General features: G+C 38.1%; 1 protein-coding gene and 1 non-coding gene across 2 annotated transcripts in view; both read right to left on the bottom strand.

The window, feature by feature from the left end:
* AP1G1 (adaptor related protein complex 1 subunit gamma 1) overlaps positions 1–22,718 on the bottom strand; it is a 96,554-nt gene that overhangs the window by 20,015 nt on the left and 53,821 nt on the right. The window contains exons 7-13 of the mRNA XM_053606296.1: positions 19,377–19,472; positions 18,418–18,498; positions 18,129–18,227; positions 15,180–15,235; positions 13,676–13,789; positions 11,449–11,589; positions 10,030–10,084 (exon numbers count right to left, since the gene is read on the bottom strand). Of these exons, the coding sequence (XP_053462271.1) occupies positions 10,030–10,084; positions 11,449–11,589; positions 13,676–13,789; positions 15,180–15,235; positions 18,129–18,227; positions 18,418–18,498; positions 19,377–19,472 (642 nt within the window). The remainder of the gene's footprint in view (positions 1–10,029; positions 10,085–11,448; positions 11,590–13,675; positions 13,790–15,179; positions 15,236–18,128; positions 18,228–18,417; positions 18,499–19,376; positions 19,473–22,718) is intronic.
* Positions 13,240–13,325, bottom strand: LOC128580323 (small nucleolar RNA SNORD71). Its single transcript, XR_008378619.1, has one exon. It is a non-coding gene; the product is annotated as a small nucleolar RNA SNORD71 (small nucleolar RNA).

Below are 22,718 nucleotides of genomic sequence, written 5' to 3'. Positions count from 1 at the left end.
GTTCTCGCCAGAGACTCTGGTACCTACGTGCTCTCCGGAGCCCTCCCTGCCTCTGTGCGGAGCCCAGCTCCTGGACAGAGACTGCTGGAGCCTTCGGCCCTCTGTGCCAAAATCACTGGGCGCCAGGCACTCCCAGAACCATGTGCACCACCCCCTGCCCTGTTGCTGGATCCAGGTGTGTCACACTCCAGAGCTGCTCCCACAACCAGAACTCCCTGGCTGTGGCAGACCCAGAGGAGCTACACAGGGTCACTCCCTATAAATATGCAGCAACAATAGAGTGAACCCGCTGGTGTCTAATCTTGGAGAGACACCTCCCCAACTCTGAGGATGGCCAGAGGCAACTATGAAAAACAATCATGAGGCAAAATCAACGGAAATACTCTGGCAATATGAATAATCAGAGTAGATCAACTCCCCCAAGGAACAATGGGGCAGACACAGCACAAGATCCCATGCACAAATAGCTGAGATGTCAGAAATCGAATTTAGAATCTGGATAACAAATAAGATCAAATTAGAATTCCAAGCAGTAACCCAAAAGATATCTCAAGAATTCAACGAATTCAAAGACCAAATGACCAAAGATTTTGACACATTGAGACAAGAAGTTGCAGCCCTGAAAGATCTGAGAAACACAGTAGAATCCCTCAGTAACAGAATGGAGCAAGGAGAAGAAATGATTTCTGACATTGAAGACAAAGCTCTCAAATGCTCCCAAACTCTCAAAGAGGAAGCGAAATGGAGGGCAAAAACAGATCACTCTCTCAGAGAGCTCTGGGATAATTTGAACAAAACCAATATTCATCTCATAGGGATCCCCAAAAGTGATGACATGGCTACACAAGGCACAGAGTCTCTTCTCCATGAGATTATGAAAAAGAACTTTCCAGACATGCCAAGAGATTCTGAAATTCAGATAGCAGAAACTCCAGCACAACTCAACCCGAATAAGACATCCCCCAGACACATCATAATCAATTTCACTAAAATTAATATGAAAGAGAAAATTCTGGAAGCAGCCAGACAAAAGAAAACCATTACCTACAAGGGGAAGAATATTAGAATAACTACAGATCTCTCTGCTGAAACCTTTTAAGCTAGAAGAGGATGGACATCGACTTTTAATCTCCTAAAACAAAATACCTTTCAACCCAGGATCCTGTACCCAGCTAAACTGAGTTTCATTTATGATGCAGAAATTAAATACTTTAATGACATTCACATGTTGAAGAAATCTGCCATAACTAAACCAGCTCTCCAGGATATTCTCAGACCTATCCTCCATAAAGACCAGCATAATCCTCCACCACAAAAGTAAATCCACCCAGAAAATTTAGATCAAATTCCAACTTCCACAGTCTCAAAAGGATTAAAAATGTCCACCAGACTCTCAAAAGGCTTATCAATATTCTCACTTAATGTGAATGGTTTAAATTGTCCTCTAAAGAGGCACAGGTTGGCTGACTGGATACAAAAACTCAAGCCAGATATTTGCTGCATACAAGAATTTCACCTTACATTAAAAGACAGATATAGACTCAAGGTGAAGGGATGGTGATCTATACTCCATGCAAATAGAAAGCAGAAAAAAGCAGGCTTTGCAATCCTATTTGCAGACGCAATAGGCTTTAAACCAACCAAAATAAGGAAGGATAAGGATGAACACTTCATATTTGTTAAAGGTAATGCTCAATATGAGATTTCAATTATTAATATTTATGCACCCAACCAGAATGCACCTCAATTTTTAAGAGAAACTCTAACAGACATGAGCAACTTGATTTCCTCCACTTCCATAGTAGTTGGAGATTTTAACACCCCTTTAGCAGTGCTGGATAGATCCTCCAAAAAGAAGCTAAGCAAAGAAATTTTAGATTTAAACTTAACCATTCAACATCTGGACTTAACAGATATCTACAGAACATTTCATCCCAACAAAACTGAATACACATTCTTCTCATCAGGCCACAGAATATACCACAAAATCGACCACATCCTAAGCCACAAATCTAACTTCAGCAAATTTAAAAAAATAGAAATCATTCCTTGCATCTTCTCAGACTATCCTGGAATAAAAGTTGAACTCAATAACAACAGGAATCTGCATACCCGTACAAAAACATGGAAGCTAAATAACCTTATGCTAAAAGACAGATGGGTTATAGACGAGATGAAAAAGGAAATCACCAAATTTTTGGAACAAAACAACAATCAAGACATGAATTATCAGAACCTCTGGGATACTGCAAAGGCAGTCCTAAGAGGGAAATTTATAGCACTGCAAGGCTTCCTCAAGAAAACAGAAAGAGAGGAAGTTAATAACTTAATGGGACATCTCAAGCAACTGGAGAAGGAAGAACATTCCAACCCCAAACCCAGCAGAAGAAAAGAAATAACCAAAATCAGAGCAGAATTAAATAAAATTGAAAACAAAAGAATTATACAACAGATCAATAAATCGAAAAAGTTGGTTTTTTGAAAAGATCAATAAAATAGATAAACCTTTGGCCAACCTAACCAGGAAAAAGAGAGTAAAATCTCTAATTTCATCAATCAGAAATGGTAAAGATGAAATAACAAAAGACCCCTCAGAAATTAAAAAAAATCCTTAATGAATATTACAAGAAACTTTACTCTCAGAAATATGAAAATCTGAAAGAAATCGACCAATACTTGAAAGTACCAATACTTGAAAGTACGCCACCTACCAAGACTTAGCCAGAACAAAATGGAAATGTTGAACAGGCCTATATCAAGTTCTGAAATAACATCAACTATACAAAATCTCCCTAAAAAGAAAAGCCCAGGACCAGATGGCTTTACTTCAGAATTCTACCAAACCTTTAAAGAAGAACTAGTACCTATATTACTAAACCTCTTCCAAAATATAGAAAAAGAAGGAATACCACCCAACACATTCTACGAAGCAAACATCACCTTGATCCCCAAACCAGGGAAAGACCCAACAAGAAAAGAAAATTATAGACTAATATCACTAATGAATATTGATGCAAAATACTCAATAAGATCCTAACAAACAGAATCCAACAACACATCAAAAAAATTATACACCACGACCAAGTAGGATTTATCCCAGGGTCTCAAGGCTGGTTCAACATACGTAAATCTATAAATGTAATTCAGCACATAAACAAACTAAAAAATAAAGACCATATGATTCTCTCAATTGATGCAGAAAAAGCTTTTGATAATATCCAGCATCCCTTCATGATCAGAACACTTAAGAAAATTGGTATAGAAGGGACATTACTTAAACTAATAGAGTCCATCTATAGCAAACCCACAGCCAATATCGTATTGAATGGAGTTAAACTGAAATCATTTCCACTTAGATCAGGAACCAGGCAAGGTTGCCCATTGTCTCCATTGCTCTTTAACATTGTAATGGAAGTTTTAGCCATCGTGATTAGGGAAGAAAAGGCAATCAAGGGTATCCACATAGGGTCAGAAGAGATCAAACTTTCACTGTTCGCAGATGACATGATCGTATATCTGGAAAACACTAGGGATTCTATTACAAAACTTTTAGAAGTGATCAAGGAATACAGCAATGTCTCAGGCTACAAAATCAACACCCATAAATCTGTAGCCTTTATATATACCAACAATAGCCAAGCCAAAAAAACAGTCAAGGACTCTATTCCTTTCACAGTAGTGCCAAAGAAGATGAAGTATTTGGGAGTTTATCTAACAAAGGTCGTGAAAGATCTCTATAAAGAGAACTATGAAACTTTAAGAAAGGAAATAGCTGAAGATGTTAACAAATGAAAAACATACCATGCTCATTGCTGGGAAGAATCAACATCGTTAAAATGTCTATACTACCCAAAGCAATATATAATTTTAATGCAATTTCTATCAAAGCTCCACTGTCACATTTTAAAGATCTTGAAAAAAGAATACTTCATTTTATATGGAATCAGAAAAAACCTCGAATAGCCAAAACATTACTCAGAAATAAAAACAAAGCAGGAGGAATCTCACTACCAGACCTGAGACTGTACTATAAATCGATTTTGATCAAAACAGCATGGTACTGGCACAAAAACAGAGAAGTAGATGTCTGGAACAGAATAGAGAACCAAGAGATGAATCCAGCTACTTACCGTTATTTGATCTTTGACAAGCCCGTCAAAAACATTCAGTGGGGAAAAGATTTCCTATTTAACAAATGGTGCTCAAATGGTGCTGGGTGAACTGGCTGGCAATCTGTAAAAGACTGAAACTGGACCCACACCTTTCACCATTAACTAAGATAGACTCTCACTGGATAAAAGATTTAAACTTTAAACTATAAAAATACTTGAAGAAATTGCAGGGAAAACTCTTGAAGGAATCAGCCTGGGTGAATATTTTATGAGGAGGACTCCCCAGGCAATTGAAGCAGTATCAAAAATACATTAATGGGACCTGATCAAACTAAAAAGCTTCTGCACAGCCAAGAACATAGCAAGTAAAGCAAGCAGACAGCCCTCAGAATAGGAGAAAATATTTGCAGGTTATACCTCCAATAAAGGTTTAATAACCAGAATCCACAGAGAACTCAAACGTATTAGCAAGAAAAGAACAAGTGATCCCATCTTAGGGTGGGCAAAGGACTTGAAGAGAAACTTCTCTAAAAAAGACAGATGCAGGATCTACAGACACATGAAAAAAAGCTCATCATCCTTAATCATCAGAGAAATGCAAATCAAAACTACTTTGAGATATCACCTAACCTCAGTAAGAGTAGCCCACACAACAAAATCCCAAAACCAGAGATGTTGGTGTGGATATGGAGAAAAGGGCACACTTCTACACTGCTGGTGGGAATGCACACTAATACGTTCCTTTTGGAAGGATGTTTAGAGAACACTTAGAGATCTAAAAATAGACCCGCCATTTGATCCTATAATTCCTTTACTAGGTATATACCCAGAAGACCAAAAAAAATCACAATATAACAAAGACATCTGTACCAGAATGTTTATTGCAGCCCAATTCATAATTGCTAAGTCATGGAAGAAGCCCAAGTGCCCATCAACCTACGATTGGACTAGCAAATTGTGGTACATGTATACCATGGAATAGTATGCAGCCTTAAAGAAAGATGGAGACTTTACCTCTTTCATGCTTACATGGATGGAGGTAGTATCCAATGTACTCAGCCCTACTGTGAAGCTAATTTATAGTTTTCATATGAAGGCTATAACCCAACTATAGCACAAGAATATGGGGAAAGGGCCAAGGGAGAGGGGAGGTTAGGGTAAGAGAGGGTAATGGGTGGGGCCACACCTACAGTGCATCTTAGAATGGATATAAGTGAAACCTATTAAATGCAGAATACAAATATCTACATACAAAAAAAAATTCCTTTTCTACTGAAAATAGATTAAGGCCTAAAAATTTCAAAAATTTAAGAAACACATTCACTAGAACGTAATTACAAATACCTCTCCCTTCCCACAACTCCCCAACACTGGTTAAAAAATCAGATAGTCTTGATCTCAAGGAGACAAAAAGGATGATGGCTATCATAGGCTGTGAAGGGTAGCAAAGAGGAAGGAGTGGGGATAGTTAACAGGTACAAAACATAGACAGAGAAAATGCACAGTATTTGATAGCACAGCAAAGTGATCAGTAGTAACTTAGGGTATACTTTTTTTTTCCTAAGACAGTCTCATTCTGTTGTCCTGGGGTTGAGTCATGCCTCAGCTTCCCTAGTAGCTGGGACTAGAGACACATGCCGCAACATTCAGCTAATTTTTCTATTTTTAGTAGAGAGGGGGATCTCACTCTTGCTTGGGCTGGTCTCAAACTCCTGAGCTCAAGCAATCTGCCTCTCTGAGCCTCCCAGAACAGGATTACAGGCTTGAGCCACTGTGCCTGGCCAGAACAGTTTAATTTAAAGTATAACTAAAAGGGTGGTATTGGAATGTTCCTAAGGCATGATAAATGCCTGAGGTAATGGGTGCCTGATTATACTGATTTATTAAATCACATTATATGCTTGTATCAATAATCTTATGCATCTTACAAAGCTATAGGGTACAAATACTAAGTACACATACTTTTTTTAAACATTAGATAGTTTTACATGTCATAAGACATTCTAAGAAAAAAAAACAGATCGGTAAGCTACAGTAGTCATGTTACTCTAGAGCAGCGGTTCTCAACCTGTGGGTCATGACCCACGGGAACCGTATTAAAAGGCCACGGCATTAGGAAGGTTGAGAACTACTCCTCTAAAGGATAGAAGGAGGAGGGATATACATAAAACAGTACAAAAGGGGGTATTACCTCCCCTGGGTGAAAGACTCAACTACAACTTGGACATCACCTAACAAATAAAAACAAAGTAACCTAACCCCAGGAAGAAGGGGTGTACTAAATAAGATAAAAGGGATTAAATAAATAATGACTTTTTAAAAGCAAGCTTTTTAAACATCACACTTTATTTTTTTGAGACAGAGTCTCAAGCTGTCTCCCTTGGTACAGTGCCATGGCATCACAGCAAGTGATGTGAGGCAAGTGATCCTCTTGCCTCAGTTTTTCTATTTTTAATAGACACGGTTGGGGGGGTGGGGGCGGGTTGTCTCTCACTTTTTGTTCAAGCTGGTCTCAAACTTGTGAGCTCAAGTAATCCACCCGCCTAGGCCTCCCAGACTACTGGGATTACAGGCGTGAGCCACCACACCCAGCCCACACTTTCCTTTAAAAGCTAGCATTTACAAATATTATAAACCCAACATTAGCCTCAGGAATGGGAGCTGTTTTGTATTTAATTATCTGTTTGTTTTTTTTTTTAACCTAGTCTCTTTTATGTCCTCTCCACTAGTAGAACTGAGATACTTTCTGCAACCACAAAACAAATTAAAGCTACTTAACCCACAAGGAAAGTAAATCTTGGCCTTGTTAGAGCATAACTAGGCAGCACAGGACACACAAACAGTACAAACTGTGCCTAACATTAGCCAACCTTGGTCAACCTCCCATTACTAAACAGAACAGCAGATCTGATTTACAACACCGAAACCAGGCCTACCCGTGTGTATTTTGGAAAGGATCAAAAAAGTTTAAAGGGGGGTGGGATTGAGATGCTCACTTCTGTTAAAAAACACAAGAGGAAAATGATCAAAAGGAAATGTGAGATGCCAAAAAGTAGGCAATTTGTGATATGACTTATTTACATTCTTTACTAACCAGAGAAAGCAGAGTGCTTAAAGTAGGAGAAAGCATCAGCATGATTTAATGGACATTTATAGCCTGTTTCATCCAACAACAGCAGAATACACTTTCTTCTCAAACCCACTGAACAAAGAGAAAGCATTTTTAAATCATACAAAGCATATTCTTAGACCACATCAAAGCTAAACTAGAAATAAAGAATACAAAGATAGCTGAAAAAAAAATGCCCAAATACCTAGACATTAAATCAGCATACTTATAAATAATACATATGTCAAAGATGACGTTACAAGGAAAGTACAGACCAGTATCTCCTGTGGACATAGAGGCAAAAATCCTCAACAAAATATTGGCAAATCAAATCCAACAATATATAAAAAGAACTATACCCATGACCAAGTTGGATATAAATCCAGGTAAGAATAACATTCGACATTCAAAAATAAAACACTGTGGCCAGCCCAGTGGCTCACTATAATCCTAACACTCTGGGAGGTCAAGTGAAAGGAATCCCTTGAGCTCAGGAGTTTGAGACCAGCCTGAAAAAGAATGAGACCCTGTCTCTACTAAAAATAGAAAAACTAGCCTGGCAAGATAGTGCATGCCTGTAGTCCCAGCTACTCAGGAGGCTGAGACAAGAGGATCACTTGAGCCCAAGAGTTTGAGGCTGCTGTGAGCTATGATGCCACAACACTCTACACAGGGCAAGAGAGTTAAGACCCTGTCTCAAAAACAACAACAACAACAAATGTAATCTAGCACATCAATAAGCTAAAGAAGAAAAATCCCTTGATAATATTAAGAAAAGACAAGTCATTTTCATTTTCAGTACAGTTGGAAAAATAAAAAGTTGGAGCCCAGTTATGCTTGTTAGAGTATTTAAGTATTTTCCTCAAGTATTTTATTTTTTAAAAATGGTTTTTATTTTGTTAAACATTTTCCTTCATGAGCTCTAATATTTCCCTTCTTTGGGGCCTCACAAAAATATAATTTTCACTTCTATTAACTTTTAACCTTTTACAAAATTAATTCATTGTAAGTAAACTAGAAAACTAATATGTCCTAGACAGAATTCCACAGCAACAAATACGTGTAAATCATTAATTTTTTTTTTTTTTGTAGAGATAGAGTTTCACTTTATTGCCCTCGGTAGAGTGCCGTGGCGTCACACAGCTCACAGCAACCTCCAACTCCTGGGCTTAGGTGATTCTCCTGCCTCAGCCTCCCGAGTAGCTGGGACTACAGGCACCCGCCACAACGCCCGGCTACTTTTATTTTGTTGCAGTTTGGCCGGGGCTGGGTTTGAACCCGCCACCCTCGGTATATGGGACCAGCACCCTGTTTACTGAGCCACAGGCGCCGCCCTAAATCATAATTTTAATAGCATCATTTCCTCTGTACAAATGTTTCACGATAATCCTCATTTGGGGACAATCAGTTGTTTCCAGTCTTCCCCTATTATAAATAAGACTGGGGCAAACATTTCTCTTTTTTCATTTTTCTACACTTGTCCTTTTATTTTTTCCAAACCAAAGTCCTAAGACTTTAATTAATGAATCAAAAGGTATAATCTAAGATTTGTTACATGCTACCAAACTAATCACTAAGAAGGTGGCATTTCTTACTCCCATAAAGTGAAGAGTCTGCCCACATCACTATTTTCTAATACTAGCAATTAGATTGAAAAGTATGATATGAAAAAAATGATACCTCACTTTTACTTTACTATTTCTTTACTAGTGAGAGTATTTTTTTCACATGTTAATTAGCCATTTATTTCATTTTCCCATTAACTGTAAATTATTTACAGATTCAAAATAGTAAGATGGGCACTGTGGTCACACCTGTTATCTCAGCATTTGTGGGAGGCCGAGGCAATAGGATTGTTTGAGGCCAGGAGTTGAAGACTCACCTGGGCAACACAGTGAGACCCTGTTTCCACAGAACAATTTTAAAAATTAGCTGGGTGTGGTGGCACACACCTATAGTCCCACAACTCAGGAGTCTCAGGCAGGAGGATCGCCTAAGCCCAGGAGTTTGAGGTTGCAGTGAGCTATGATCACACCACTGCACTCCAGCCTGAGCGACAGAGTGAGACCATGTTTCAAAAATAAAAATAAAAACATGCTGTTGTATGCTAACAATACCTTCCCCTAGTTGTCATTTGCCTTTTAAATTTGTAGATTTTTTCCCTTTCGCTATACAAGTTTTTAATTCTACCTCAAATTTTAAGTATTTTCCTCTATGGTATCTACTACTGGTGACATTTTTAGAAATAGTTAAATTTTCTTTGTATGCCACTATGCTTTCATTTTTACTCTTAAATCTCTACGCCCTATTATTGTATTAAAAAAAAAAAAAAACAGAGAAGTCCCCAAATTCTGGAAGAATACCAGAGATAGGATACATTCTAAAACAGGAATGAGAAATTATGAATAAATTTAGTCATTCCAAACTCTGCAATCACTTCCTATAATATTCAAAATAAAACCCAAACTATGAGGCCCTATGTAATCTGGCCCTTACTTGTCTCTCGGACCTCCATCCTGCCTGTACTTTACTGACTTCACTGGCCTTCCTGCTGCTCTCAACACAGGTCACGCTTGCTTCTACCTTAGAAGAGTGCAAAGTATATTCTTCCCTAAGATATCTGCATGGCTAGATCCTCACTTCACTGAAGCCTCTGCTCAAATGTTACCTCCTCGGACTACTCTACTTAAAACGCTTGGACAGCTGCCCCATATCCCACTGTACCCTCCCATCTCTGTTTTCCCTCACACTGATTTAGCTTTAGTTACAGTGTATTTAGTATTAGGCTGACTGAGAAAAGCTACTTACCGTTGTCAAAACACGCATAATTGTGTCTATATGCCACCGTTTGGAAGGTGCATACCTGAGGAAAAAAAGGGCATAGGGTGAAAAAATTGGAACCGGTAAAGTATACTATATTCAATGACTTTCAAAAATCCTGTCCTCAAGTCTTTTCTAGGTTCTCTGGATAAGCAAGTACATTTGGAGACATTTCAGCTTCAAACCTAGCAGCAAATACCATTTCAAAGAGTGATGAAATGGTATATAGTCAAACTCAGATGTTTCCCATTATACTGTAATAGAGTTGCTGAGCTGAGAAATGGAACTTCAGTTTCACAGAAAACAAATCATATAGTTAGAGCAGAAAATAAAGAAGAAAAGGAACTATTCTCAGATCCAGGTACACCAAGACTACAGATTCATTTCCTCAAATTTATATTTATGTATTTATTTATTGATTTTTGAGACACAGCCTCACTCTCACCCTGGGTAGAGTGCCATAGCCTCACAGCTCTCACAACCACCTCAAACTCTTGGGCTCAAGAGATCCTCTTGCCTCAGCCTCCCAAATAGCTGGGACGACAGGCACTTGCCACAGTGCCCAGCTAGTTTTTCTATTTTGTTTGCTTAGTAGAGATGGGGTCTCACTCTTGCTCAGGCTAGTCTTGAACTCCTGAGCTCAAGCAATCCAGCTGCTTCAGCCTCCCAAAGTGCTACAATTACAGGCATAAGCCACCACACCGGGATCATTTCCTCAAATTTATAATGGAAGAAAGAGACAATATATTGCTAAACTCTTGAAGTACTTCCTCCTTTAGGTTTTGCATAGAACTACAATTCCCATGCTATGATTCCCATTTCTACTTTTCCTTCTTCCTTTTTTAAACAGAGATAGGATCTCGCATAGTCACCGACACTGGAGTGCAGCACTGTGACCATAGCTCACTGTAACTTCAACTTCTGAGCTCAAGTAATCCTCCTACCTCAGCCTCCAGACTAGCTGGGATTATAGGCACTAGCCACCACATCCAGCTCCTTTTCCTTACTTTTTGTAGAGATGACGTCTCACTATGTTGCCCAGGCTGGTCTCAAACTCCTGGCCTCAAGTAATCCTCCGCCTCAGCCTCCCAAATTACTAGGATTACAGGCATGAGCCATGGCACCCAGCCCAAATACTGTAACTTTTCTATTCCCTTCATAAAAATGGCATCAGAGATGAGAGATTAAAAAAACAGATAAAGGAGAAGATTTCATAAACGTGGGAATTTTTTTAGTCTTAACATACTTGAATGCTGGATATAACAGCCTTCTCAAAGGTAACTTATAATTGGGAGCTTGAAATAAATGTTATGTTTTAAACATATTTACAGCATATGCCCTATCTATTAAAGATGCTCCCCAAAAAGTTCCAAGCTTTTTACCAATAAAGTAAAAATTAAATCTTACTTTTCTGCAGCAAGAAAGATTCCAGATGCACAGTCTGCTTTAAATTCTGGCTCACATGAATCCAGAAAATAAAGTAATTCCTTCATCATGCCTCGGATATTATTCCCATTTACCAGGGCAAAACTCAATTCCATTGCACGCCTTGCAGAGAAGAAAAATTTTAAAAAAGTTATGATATTTACAGTAGCAATGAAACAAAGACCCAGGTATTTTCTCTCTGAGCACCAAGCACTGGCAGATGTGTTAATGTCCTTGCACAATCGTGTAATGCCAAACTCTGTATGCAAGATAACCAAAGAGATTTACTCTTGTGTAATCAAAGTTAGTTTTGATATTTTCTATCTTCATTCATTACTTTTCTTCAATTTGTAGTGTGGGTTCCATATTCTATTCCATGAAGCTGAAATTTAGAATTACTTAAGAGGCGTAAAAGGAGGGGCAACTAAATCATTACCCAATGATAACACCTCTCTGCATTATTCCTTAAAAATGTGACATGTTAAAGTCACCACACTCTACATCTATTATGTCCTACTTCTGTGTAAAGATGAAGTAATATAGTTTACATCAAAAGGGATACTAGGGGCGGCACCTGTGGCTCAAAGGAGTAGGGCGCTGGCCCCATATACTGGAGGTGGCAGGTTCAAACCTGGTCCTGGTCAAAATCTGCCAAAAAAAAAAAAAAAGGGGGGGGTGGGATACTGAAAATTAAATTAAAAACAAACTCAAAGGGAATAAAGGCTATGAAAAGGAAGAAAATGGCGTGTGCTATGAGGGCAAATAAGATTTTCTGTAACTGCCTATCAAATTTGGCGATGACAAAATGAAAATGTTTAATATATACAAGTAATAAGATTACTGTGTGCATCTTTTTATATTTGGTCAATAATTTCAAACATTGTATGTACACTAACTTTCAGAAATACTAATTTAAAACAAAGAATTTACTAAGGTTCTTAGCTAATATAAAAGCAACAAAAATTCAGTCCTAAGAGAGATAATAGCTAACTCTTATATAGCACTTAAATAATTTACATATATTGATCCATTTAATACTACATAACCCCATGAAGTGGGTGTTCTTCTATCTGCATTTTATATATGAGGGAACTGAGGCAATGAAAGTTTAAGTACTTTGACTGGGTCTAATAAAGACAGCTAGATTTGAAATGAGGGAGTCTGCCCCCAGACTCTGAGCACTTAATCTGAATCTCCAGGATCTTTGGAATTCAAAGCCAGGATGAGCTACAGAAAAACAACACAATAGGAGTCAGAAGGCTAATATCCATTCCTGGTAAGCCTTTGATCCCTTCAGGACTCTATATTAACTAAATTCTTAATTGGGGCTAGAAGTAATTGCCTAACCTAGGTTCTCCCATTGGCTTGGTCTGAGAACCAACTGAGAGGGTGTTTATAAAAGCTTTATAAAGCTCTATATAAAAGTTGATGTTACTAAGTCCAGGTCTATCTTTTCATTGTGCAAGCACTTAGCACTTGTTCACTGCAAATAAAAGGAACTCAATATCAATAAATCTTTGCTAACTGAATGATTTCAGAGATCATTTTAAATCTACTTTTTTCTGAATTGGTATATACATCAAAAAGTTCACTGAAGCCAATTATAATTAGGTTTTACAAATGTCTACAGTTTTAAGAATTACTAGAATTACTCCTATGAGGGATGAGATGTATGCCTTTTGAGAGTACTATGCTGCCTACAGTCATCTTAGGATACACTGTTCTAAAACACGGGCTGCATTCTAGATCCTGGGGGCATAAGTACTGTAAAAATGTGTGTTGTCAGCAATTTGAGTTTCGACATTGTGCTAAGACACTGAGCCGATGGATCACTCCTTATTTTCATCCCCCAACACACAAAGCACAGTACCTCTGTTAAGTCAACTTCTGCCCAGCTTATCTGTACCTGCTATTTTCACCAAAGAAGCAAAAATAACTTCACTAGTGCACTTAAGATAGTGCACTTAACTATCTCTTGCTGGCCCCCTCAATTGACCTAAACTTCTCCCTGCCAATCCTTTCTAAAAAAGGACTCACTCTGCAGAGGTTCACCTGTAAACCCTATGATTAAACACATAAATGTCTAGTTCTCAAAACTACTATAAAGCATTAGGGTGAGGTCCAGAGGAAGGACAGAACCATTAATAATCAGTTTTTGTCACTTAATTTACCAAAAACACTATATAGATAAAGATCCTCAGTTTGTTACCGTTTTATTGAGACATCCAGATCTTTAAGACAGTCCACGATTGTGCTTCTGTGTCTCTGTACTGCATTATGATCTGTCTGCACCGTCTTCAACAAAGAAGTCAGAGCTACATATCTGAATGAAACAAAGTTGCAGAATAACAGTGTTAAGATGTAAAATTCGGGACAGTTTTCCTCTGCTTAAATAATGAAAACAAAGACATCTAATGGGTAAGAGAAAAGGCATATACTTTTAAATACCTTAAGACAGAGTTAGCGATTCTAAAGATAAAATTCTAAAGGTTGAAGAGGTCAGGTATGGCGGCTCACGCTTACAGTCCCAGTGCTTGGGAGGCCATAGCAGGAGAATCACCTGAGCCCAGGAGTTCAAGACCAGCCTGGACAACATAGCAAGAACCTATCCCCACAAGAACAACGACAAAGGGGCGGCGCCTGTGGCTCAAGGAGTATGGCACCAGTCCCATATGCTGGAGGTGGCGGGTTCAAACCTGTCCCCGGCCAAAAAAAAAAAAAAAAAGAACGACGACAAAGCAATAAAAGATACCATAATTTAAAACAGCAGCAAGTAAGAGAAGACCTGGATTTAGATTTGCATTCATGGGCAAGTCAATTTAATCTTCAATTCTTTCAAAAATTTCCAAATAATAAAACAAAATAGCATTCGATATGCCTTTTCAGGTTGCCTTAGCTTCCAACTGCATGCAAGAGAAAATTATTTTAATTTAACCATTGCATTTTCCCTGCTTTTGATATTAGCACCAAAATTGCCTCTATACAAACTGAGTTTAAGATCCTAGTGTTTAAAAATTATTTTAGAAGGAGAAGATAATTAATTCAGGATGCCACAATGATTATTTCCACATCATTTCTTAATATGATTTGAAAAATTCTTCCTTATTAGAAAAAACAGGCAAACAACACATACTATAAATAGGAAATAACAAAACAAAAGACAACACTGATCAATTAATTTATCTACTTAAAAAACCTAGCTGGAGTTCATAAAGACATTCCAGATTTGTGTTATAGTTGAAGTGTTATAGTTTTCTTCTTAATTTAGAGCCGAAGTCAAACAAACTATAGAGTCCACCTGTTTAGTCAAACAAACTAGAATCCAGCCCTCTGCTGTTTTTGTAACTCAATCATTACTGAACAGAACCACATTCATCATTTACATGTTTTCTATGTTTGATATTATACTAAGGTGCAGAGTTAAGTACTTGCCACAGAGCCCTTATAGCCCATAAAACGTAAATATTTACCACCTGGCTCTTTATAGAAAATTTTTGCTGACTTCTGATTTACAGAATAGAAGAAGAAGTAAGCCAGGAGGCAAATCCTCAAATTCCTCACAAAATAGCAGTCTCAAGATGAGACTAAACAAAAAATTCTAAGTTGAAGTTCTAGGTAGCTCACTTAACATGTGTAAACTTGATCAAAGTCACTCTTGAAAATACTATAGGTTTATAATACCCAACAGACAAGGTATGTTTTAGTTGACTTACCTAATATTTTTGTCGTTGTTCAATAAGAAACGACCGAGGATATTTATGGCTAGAACCTAGACAGAAATAACACAGGTTAAAAGTGTGGGCAAATTAAATATTTATACTGTTTCCTGACTCTAAGGACCACCTCCTCTTCTCTGGTGGGGCAAACAATTTAAAGATAGTGGCTGAGCTTGGTGCCCGTAGCACAGTGGTTACACCCCTGGCCACATACACCAAAGCTGGCAGGTTCGAACCCGGCCCAGGCCAGCTAAACAACTATGACAACTGCAACAAAAAAATAGCCAAACATTGTAGCAGGTGCCTGTAGTCCCAGCTACTTGGGAGGCTGAGGCAAGAGAATCACTTAAGCCCAAGAGTTTGAGGTTGCTGTGAGCTGTGATGCCATGGCACTCTACTGAGGGTGACATGACAAGACTCTGTCTCAAAAAAATTAATTAATTAATTAAATAAAATAAAGATAGTGACTGAACTTTATAGACTGTTAGTAAAAAAAAGAAAAATATCTTAAAGATATCTAAAAGCCAACTCTTAAAATCATATTATATTTCAATAGCAAGTGAAGGATAATTGTTTCACGGTTTTGATATTGTTAGTAAAAGAATAATACTAGTACAGCCTCTTTGGAGAAAAATCTAGCCAATCATAAGATAAAAATATATTCTCTGTGGGTGGCGCCTGTGGCTCAAAGGGGTAGGGCACCAGTCCCATATGCCGGAGGTGGCGGGTTCAACCCCAGCCCTGGCTGAAAACCACAAAAAAAAAAAAAAATATATATATATATATATTCTCTGCTTTAACTATTCCACTTCTAGAAATTTAACTGACAAACATTATTGTATATATACATAAAGATGCACTGCAGCAATACTGCTAACCACAAATATTAGGTGATATCCTAAAAGTCCAAGAATAGCAATTTGCTAAATATACTAGGGCACATCCAACAATGGAATACTATGCAACCCTTAAAACACAATGAATTCTGACACATGGTACAACATGGATCAACTCTGAAAGAATTATGCTAAACGAAATAAGACAATTAGTTTATAAAAAGGTATAAAAAGAATAGATAGTGCTGTGATGCCATAGCACTCTACCCAGGGTGAAATAGTGAGACTGTAACTTAAACAAAAAGTTAACCCAAATTGAAGTATTCTACAAAGTAACCAATGAGTACTCTTTAAAAGTGTCAAAGTTATATGCCAGGCATGGTGGCTCACACCTGTAATCCTAGCACTCTGGGAGGCAGAGTCAGGCAGATTGCCTGAACTCAGGAGTTCGAGATCAGCCTAAGAAAGGCTGAGACCACCCTCTAGATAAAAATAAAAAACTAGCCAGGCATTGTGGCGGGCACCTATAGTCCCAAGTACTCAAGAGGCTGAGGCAAGAGGACTGATCACTTGAGCTCAAGAATTTGCAGTTGCTCTGAGTTATGAAGCCACGCCATTCTATCACGGGTGACAGAGTGAGACTCTGTCTCAAAAAAAAAAAAAAAAAAAGTGTCAAAGTTATAAAAGACAAGAAAAGGAGACAGAGGAACTGTCACAAATTAGAGGAGACGAGGGAGATATAACAATTAAATGCAACGTGGGCTCATAGACTGGCTTCTGCAACAGAATAACGACATCAATTTAAAAAAGTGGTGAAATCTGAATAAAATCTATAACTTAATAGTATAGTGCCAATATTATTTTCTTGCTTTTGGTATTTACGCTATAATTGTACAAGATGTTAGGATTAGGGGAAGGTAGGTGAAAGACAGAGGGTGGATGAGAACTCTGAAGCATTCCTGCAAATTTTCTTTGAGTCTGAAACTATTTCAAATAAATAGTTTTACTTTAAAAGTAGAAAAAAGAAGACTATGCATGTACAGACACATTTGAACATGTGTCTCAAAACATCTCAAAAACTATGTTTGAAAACGGTAACAGGATTTCCCCTCTAATTGCCTAAGGAGAATTGAAAGGTTACATGTGAAAGCTACAAGGCTGACATATTATTCCCTGTGCACCATTGGTATTTCTTGAGTTTCTTACTCTATATGTTTTATTTCTTTTTTCTTTTCTTTTCTTTTTTTTTGAGACAGATCCTCAGCTGTCGCCTTGGGTAGAGTGCCCTGGCATCACAACTCACAGCAACCTCCAACTCCGGGGCTTAAGCAATTCTCTTGCCTCAACCTCCCAAGTAGCTGGGACCACAGGCACCCGTCACAACGCCAGCTATTTTTTGGTTGTAGTTGTCAATGTTGTTTTGGCAGGCCCAGGCTGGATTCCAACCTGCCAGCTCTGGTGTACATGGCTGGCGCCTTAGCCGCTTGAGCTATAGGCACTGAGCCTATACATTTATTTCTTAAAATAAATACAAATTAACTCAAATATGATAGCTCATCTTGTTTCAAGTGATGAGTATAACCCAAACTGTGCCTCTAGTAAAAGCTTTTCTTGACTCAACGGTATCTACTGTAAACCTAATGACAGACACCTAAGAGCTTCCAAATTTTATTACACTCAATTTTTTTTTAAAAGTTCAAATTAATATGAGGTTATAAATGATTAGGTTACATTTTTGCATTTGTTAGGCAGAGTTCAAGTTGTAGGTGAGCCCTTCCCCCAGGGCATGTACTCTATACCCTTACATGGTACCCATTAGGTAAGAGTTTACTAATTTCCCTCCTCTCCCCTTCCCCTACTTGAATTTTTGTTTTTTTTCTCACGTGGGGATGTTTACTATTATAACAATGTTAAACATTAAGCCTTCAATGGGAGAGAACAACACTTCAGATACCAAAACCACAGCATTTATATCATTTCTAGTTCTAAAGCTAGAAGCTAGCTTCTAGTTCACAAGCTCCAAGTGGAATCCAATTCCAAAGTACCAAACACAAAGTCAATTATTCTAAATGAAAAGTTTAGAGGAAAGAAAAAATTTAAAATGACTTACCCGAAGTCCACTCTCCGACTTAATATCCATGATAGTCAAAACTGTTTCATAAAGAATAGCATTTCCTACATTTTTACTAGTCTCTGTATTAGTGGCAACCTGAAAAGACAGAGGGAAGGACGTAAGTAAAAAAACAATATTCCCCCAAATATTTAAGGGTAACAAGTGATATTTTGTGATTACAGCCAACAATGAGGAAACACAAATAAAAACTGCGCCATATAACCATAAACATTCTACTCTCTGCTAAACTGAAATATTCAGTATGATACAAATTTGGTCTACTCACCTGTGCTAATATATCATTCATAGCTTCACTTGAGTCATCATCATTTCGTCCTAAAATTCTTAATAACCGCAAAATTCGTACCTAATGTGCAAAATATGAGAGCTGTCAACAAATTAAGTCTCACAAAAGAAACTTATGTGGTATGAAATTTAAATAACTTACATCTTTATGACTTATAACTTAAGTCTTATATCCCATCAGAAATTGTCAAAAATCATACAGAAGAATTTTAAACATTATCTTTAAAAAAGCTATACATGCTTCTATATCTGATGAAGTTGTTATTAAAAGAAAACTCACAGTTCATCCCTCCATAGCTAAAGGATACTACTACTTGCAGAGCTCTGTTATATTGATAATTCAAGTAAGTAGTAAATAATTTTGACTATTAAAACTCTCATTTTAGGGCAGCGCCTGTGGCTCAGTGAGTAGGGCGCCGGCCCCATATACCAAAGGTGGTGGGTTCCAACCCAGCCCCCGCCAAACTGCAACCAAAAAATAGCCGGGCATTGTGGCGGGCGCCTGTAGTCCCAGCTGCTCTTGAGGCTGAGGCAAAAGAATCACATAAGCCCAAGAGCTAGAGGTTGTTCTGAGTCCTGTGACATCACGGCACTCTACCAAGGGCGGTAAAGTAAGATTCTGTCTCTACAAAAAAAAAAAAAAAAACTCTTATTTTAGCCTATTGATCTAAGAAAACATAGACTTATACCACTAGTCATTTATTAATATAATTAATTTAATTAAGTACTGAATTTTTACCCAATACAACCTTTTTTGTTGTTGTTGCAGTTTGTCCAGGGCCAAGCTTAAACCCGCCACCCTTGGCACATGGGGCCTGCACCCTACTCCCTGAGCCACAAGTACTGCCCCCAATACAATCTTAAAAGAAAGGAAATGGCCTATTCAAAAGTTATTAAATTCATATGACATTTATTCAAAACTTTGTCTTTCAACCTCACCTGCAAAAAGGGGTCACTGATACCAGAAACATCATGTTCTGGTGAATATCCGGACATGATGAGGTTCTTTAAAATACGAACTAATTGGGGCACAAGCTGCAGAGAAGAAAGATGAATCAAAAACCAGTGATTATCAAAGAACATCTCGTAAACAAGCAGATCCTTTGGTTTAGAAAAAGGGTACAAGGGGCTGAGTTCAAGCAAATTCTACTGATATTCTAGCACACTGTAGATGTTTGATAAATATAACTTAGGAGTACCTAGGCCAAGATCTCCAGAAGTATGTATTTTTATATGGATAAAAACAAATCAGATTTTTTTTTTTACTCCAGAGCTATATATGCCAAGATTATTACAAAGAACAGTGAATTAGGAAGCCTATGGGAACCAAGTAAAACAGATGCTGATGGGGCATAGTTCATTTCTACTTCTGTAGAACTTGACATGCCTATGTGTCACAAACAAGTTCAGTGTTTATCCATTCAAACATCTGCATATAAGATGTTATCACACTGAAACGTAACTGATGACTTTATTAAAATTATAGCTTTAGAATACACAGCCTCAAATAGAGGAAAAACTTCTCTCTTCTTAAGATAGGGCTAGTTACGTCCTTTTTTAACCATCAGAGAATGCCAAAGCAGAAAAGACACACAAAATATCCTTCACCTTAAGAAGATACTAGGTTTGGCTCTGTGCCTGTAGCTCAGCAGCGAGGGCGCCAGCCACATACACCGGAGCTGGTGGGTTCAAACCCAGCCTGGGCCCGCCAAACAACAACTACAACAAAAAGAAAAAATAGCCAGGCGTTGTGGTGGGCACCTGTAGTCCCAGCGAAATGGGAGGCTGAGGCAAGAGAATCACTTGAGCCCAAGAGTTTAAGGTTGCTGTGAGCTATGATGCCACTGCACTCTACAGAGGGTGACATAGTAAGACTGTCTCAAAAAAAAAAAAAAAAAAAAAAAAGAAGAAGATAGTAAGGCCATGAATAATTTCCCTCTCCCCACTCATAATCACATGACATGATTTTTATTGAAATTTAATTTCAACACTTTTTTTTTTTTTTTTTGTAGAGACAGAGTCTCACTTTATGGCCCTCAGCTCACAGCAACCTCCAACTCCTGGGCTTAAGTGATTCTCTTGCCTCAGCCTCCCGAGTAGCTGGGACTACAGGCGCCCGCCACAACGCCCGGCTATTTTTTGGTTGCAGTTTGGCCGGGGCCGGGCTTGAACCCACCACCCTCGGTATATGGGGCCGGCACCCTACGGACCGAGCCACAGGCGCCGCCCAATTTCAACACTTTTTTTTTTTTTTAATTTGGCCGGGGCTGGGTTTGAACCCGCCACCTCCGGCATATGGGACCGGCGCCCTACCCGCTGAGCCACAGGCGCCGCCCTCAACACTTTTTATACACACTAGTTTCTTGTTAGTACCAATGGAACTAAACATTCTTTCTTTACAGCCAGGGATTTCCTTGTTGTCCTTCTTTTACTTTATCCACTAGAGTTATAACACATAGTAGAGACAATTTTATTGCCAAGCTGAACTTAACAAATGCTTTAAATATTAGCAGTCATTTCTGTTGATCAATCACTTGATCTTTTTTTTTTAAGAGATAGTTTCATTTTGTACCCCTTGGTAGAGTGCCGTGGCATCACAACTCACAGCAACTTCCAGCTCTTGGGCTTAGGCGATTCTCTTGCCTCAGCCTCCCGAGCAGCTAGGACTACAGGCGCCCGAGTAGCTAGGACTACAGTAACACTTGGCTATTTTTTTGTTGCAGTTTGGCCAGGGCCAGGTTTGAACTCGCCACCCTCGGTATATGGGGCCGGAACCCTTCTCACTGAGCCACAGGCACTGCCCCAATCACTTGATCTTAAAACCCTACTCCAAAGTGTTTGCCATAACAGAAACTTTTCCAGAATCCAAATAAAAACTCAATTGAGCTATATAAACAACTCTAATGACCTAAAATTAAGTAAAAAGTATCCAAAGGACACTGCACAATTTCTTTTGTAAGTAATCTGAACAGTCCCAACTCTGCTACCACTCAATTATTTTTTCTCATTGTATTTAGACACTGCCCCTCCCCATTTCCCAAGCCTAAAAAGGGATCAGGACTGAAATGAAAAGCCAAAATATTCCCAAAGCATGCACCCAAAATAGTCAGCCACTTCTAAATTCAAGAGAACACAATCTGCATGAGCTTTAGTTAAGTTTGGTCATAGCAGTTAGGAATTAAGTGATTTATAAGTCAGTTACATCAACAAAAACCTATCAAACAACTCCAATAATAACACATATCTAAGCTATGAAGATCTGTAAATTCTAAACAATGTCCTCATTAAATTTGTCAACTGTGGGCAAACTTAGAGATAAGAATACAATTTTACCACTTTAAATAAATATTTTTATCATAAAACCAAGGCCATCTAGTTACCAAGCTCACTTTGCTACTTCCCAATGGTCTATTTTGTACTACATATACCTCGAATTATTTTTTAAAATCAGGTTTATTTCTTGGAGAAGTTCTTTTTCCTCAGACTACTACATTCAGAAATTGTTTTATTTACTGCCAAAAGGACAGCACATCATGTATAAAATTACCCTGTACAGAAAGCACAAATATCTAAGTGTTTAGCATATAAATTCTTGGAACCCAGACTTATTTTTCAAACGTAATTCCAAGTTACTAAAACTGATGACAGGACAAACAAAATAAGATGACAAAGGGAAAGGTTGCAGCCATGAAAATCAGTTGGTGCCAACCTACTGTACCTCAAAATCCTTTAAATATTCTAAAACTTCTGGGCAAGATGAAGCACAGGTAAGAGGAAAATGAAAGCTCTAAGACCAAACTGAAAGCTCAGAAGTATATACAGAGCTTTTTAAAATATGATGTTACCCACACATGACTCTAAAGTATCAACTTCAAAAAGAGCAGTGTTTTGTGTCGAAACTCCAGACTGATCTGGAATTGCCATCACCAAAGCCACTGGGAAACTGCTCTAAGTTTCTCAAGTGAATATAAAGGAAAGGCAGTTCTAGAAGGAGGCTAACAATTGAAGAAAGGCTGCAACTGAAATCCAAGGCTGACTTTGGAGTCAGGAGTTTAAGTGACAAGACAAAACTGGACTAGGAAGTTAGCCAAAAATGCCAGAACAAATAACTCACAGTATTAAGCACAGCTTTAGCATTAGTATATTTTAAAAGCCACATTTGTGGATGGATACACAAAAGCTACTAAGGACCTAATGCAGCATGCACCATCTAAAAGAGGGTTAATGCTTACCTTTTCATTCTAACATACAGCAGGATTCCAAACAGACAACAGGAACAAA

The sequence above is a fragment of the Nycticebus coucang genome, chromosome 2 (genome assembly GCF_027406575.1).
Source record: "Nycticebus coucang isolate mNycCou1 chromosome 2, mNycCou1.pri, whole genome shotgun sequence".
NCBI lineage: Eukaryota > Metazoa > Chordata > Mammalia > Primates > Lorisidae > Nycticebus > Nycticebus coucang.
Note: the sequence above shows the minus strand (reverse complement) of the source record. Positions and strands in the feature narration are given on the sequence as shown.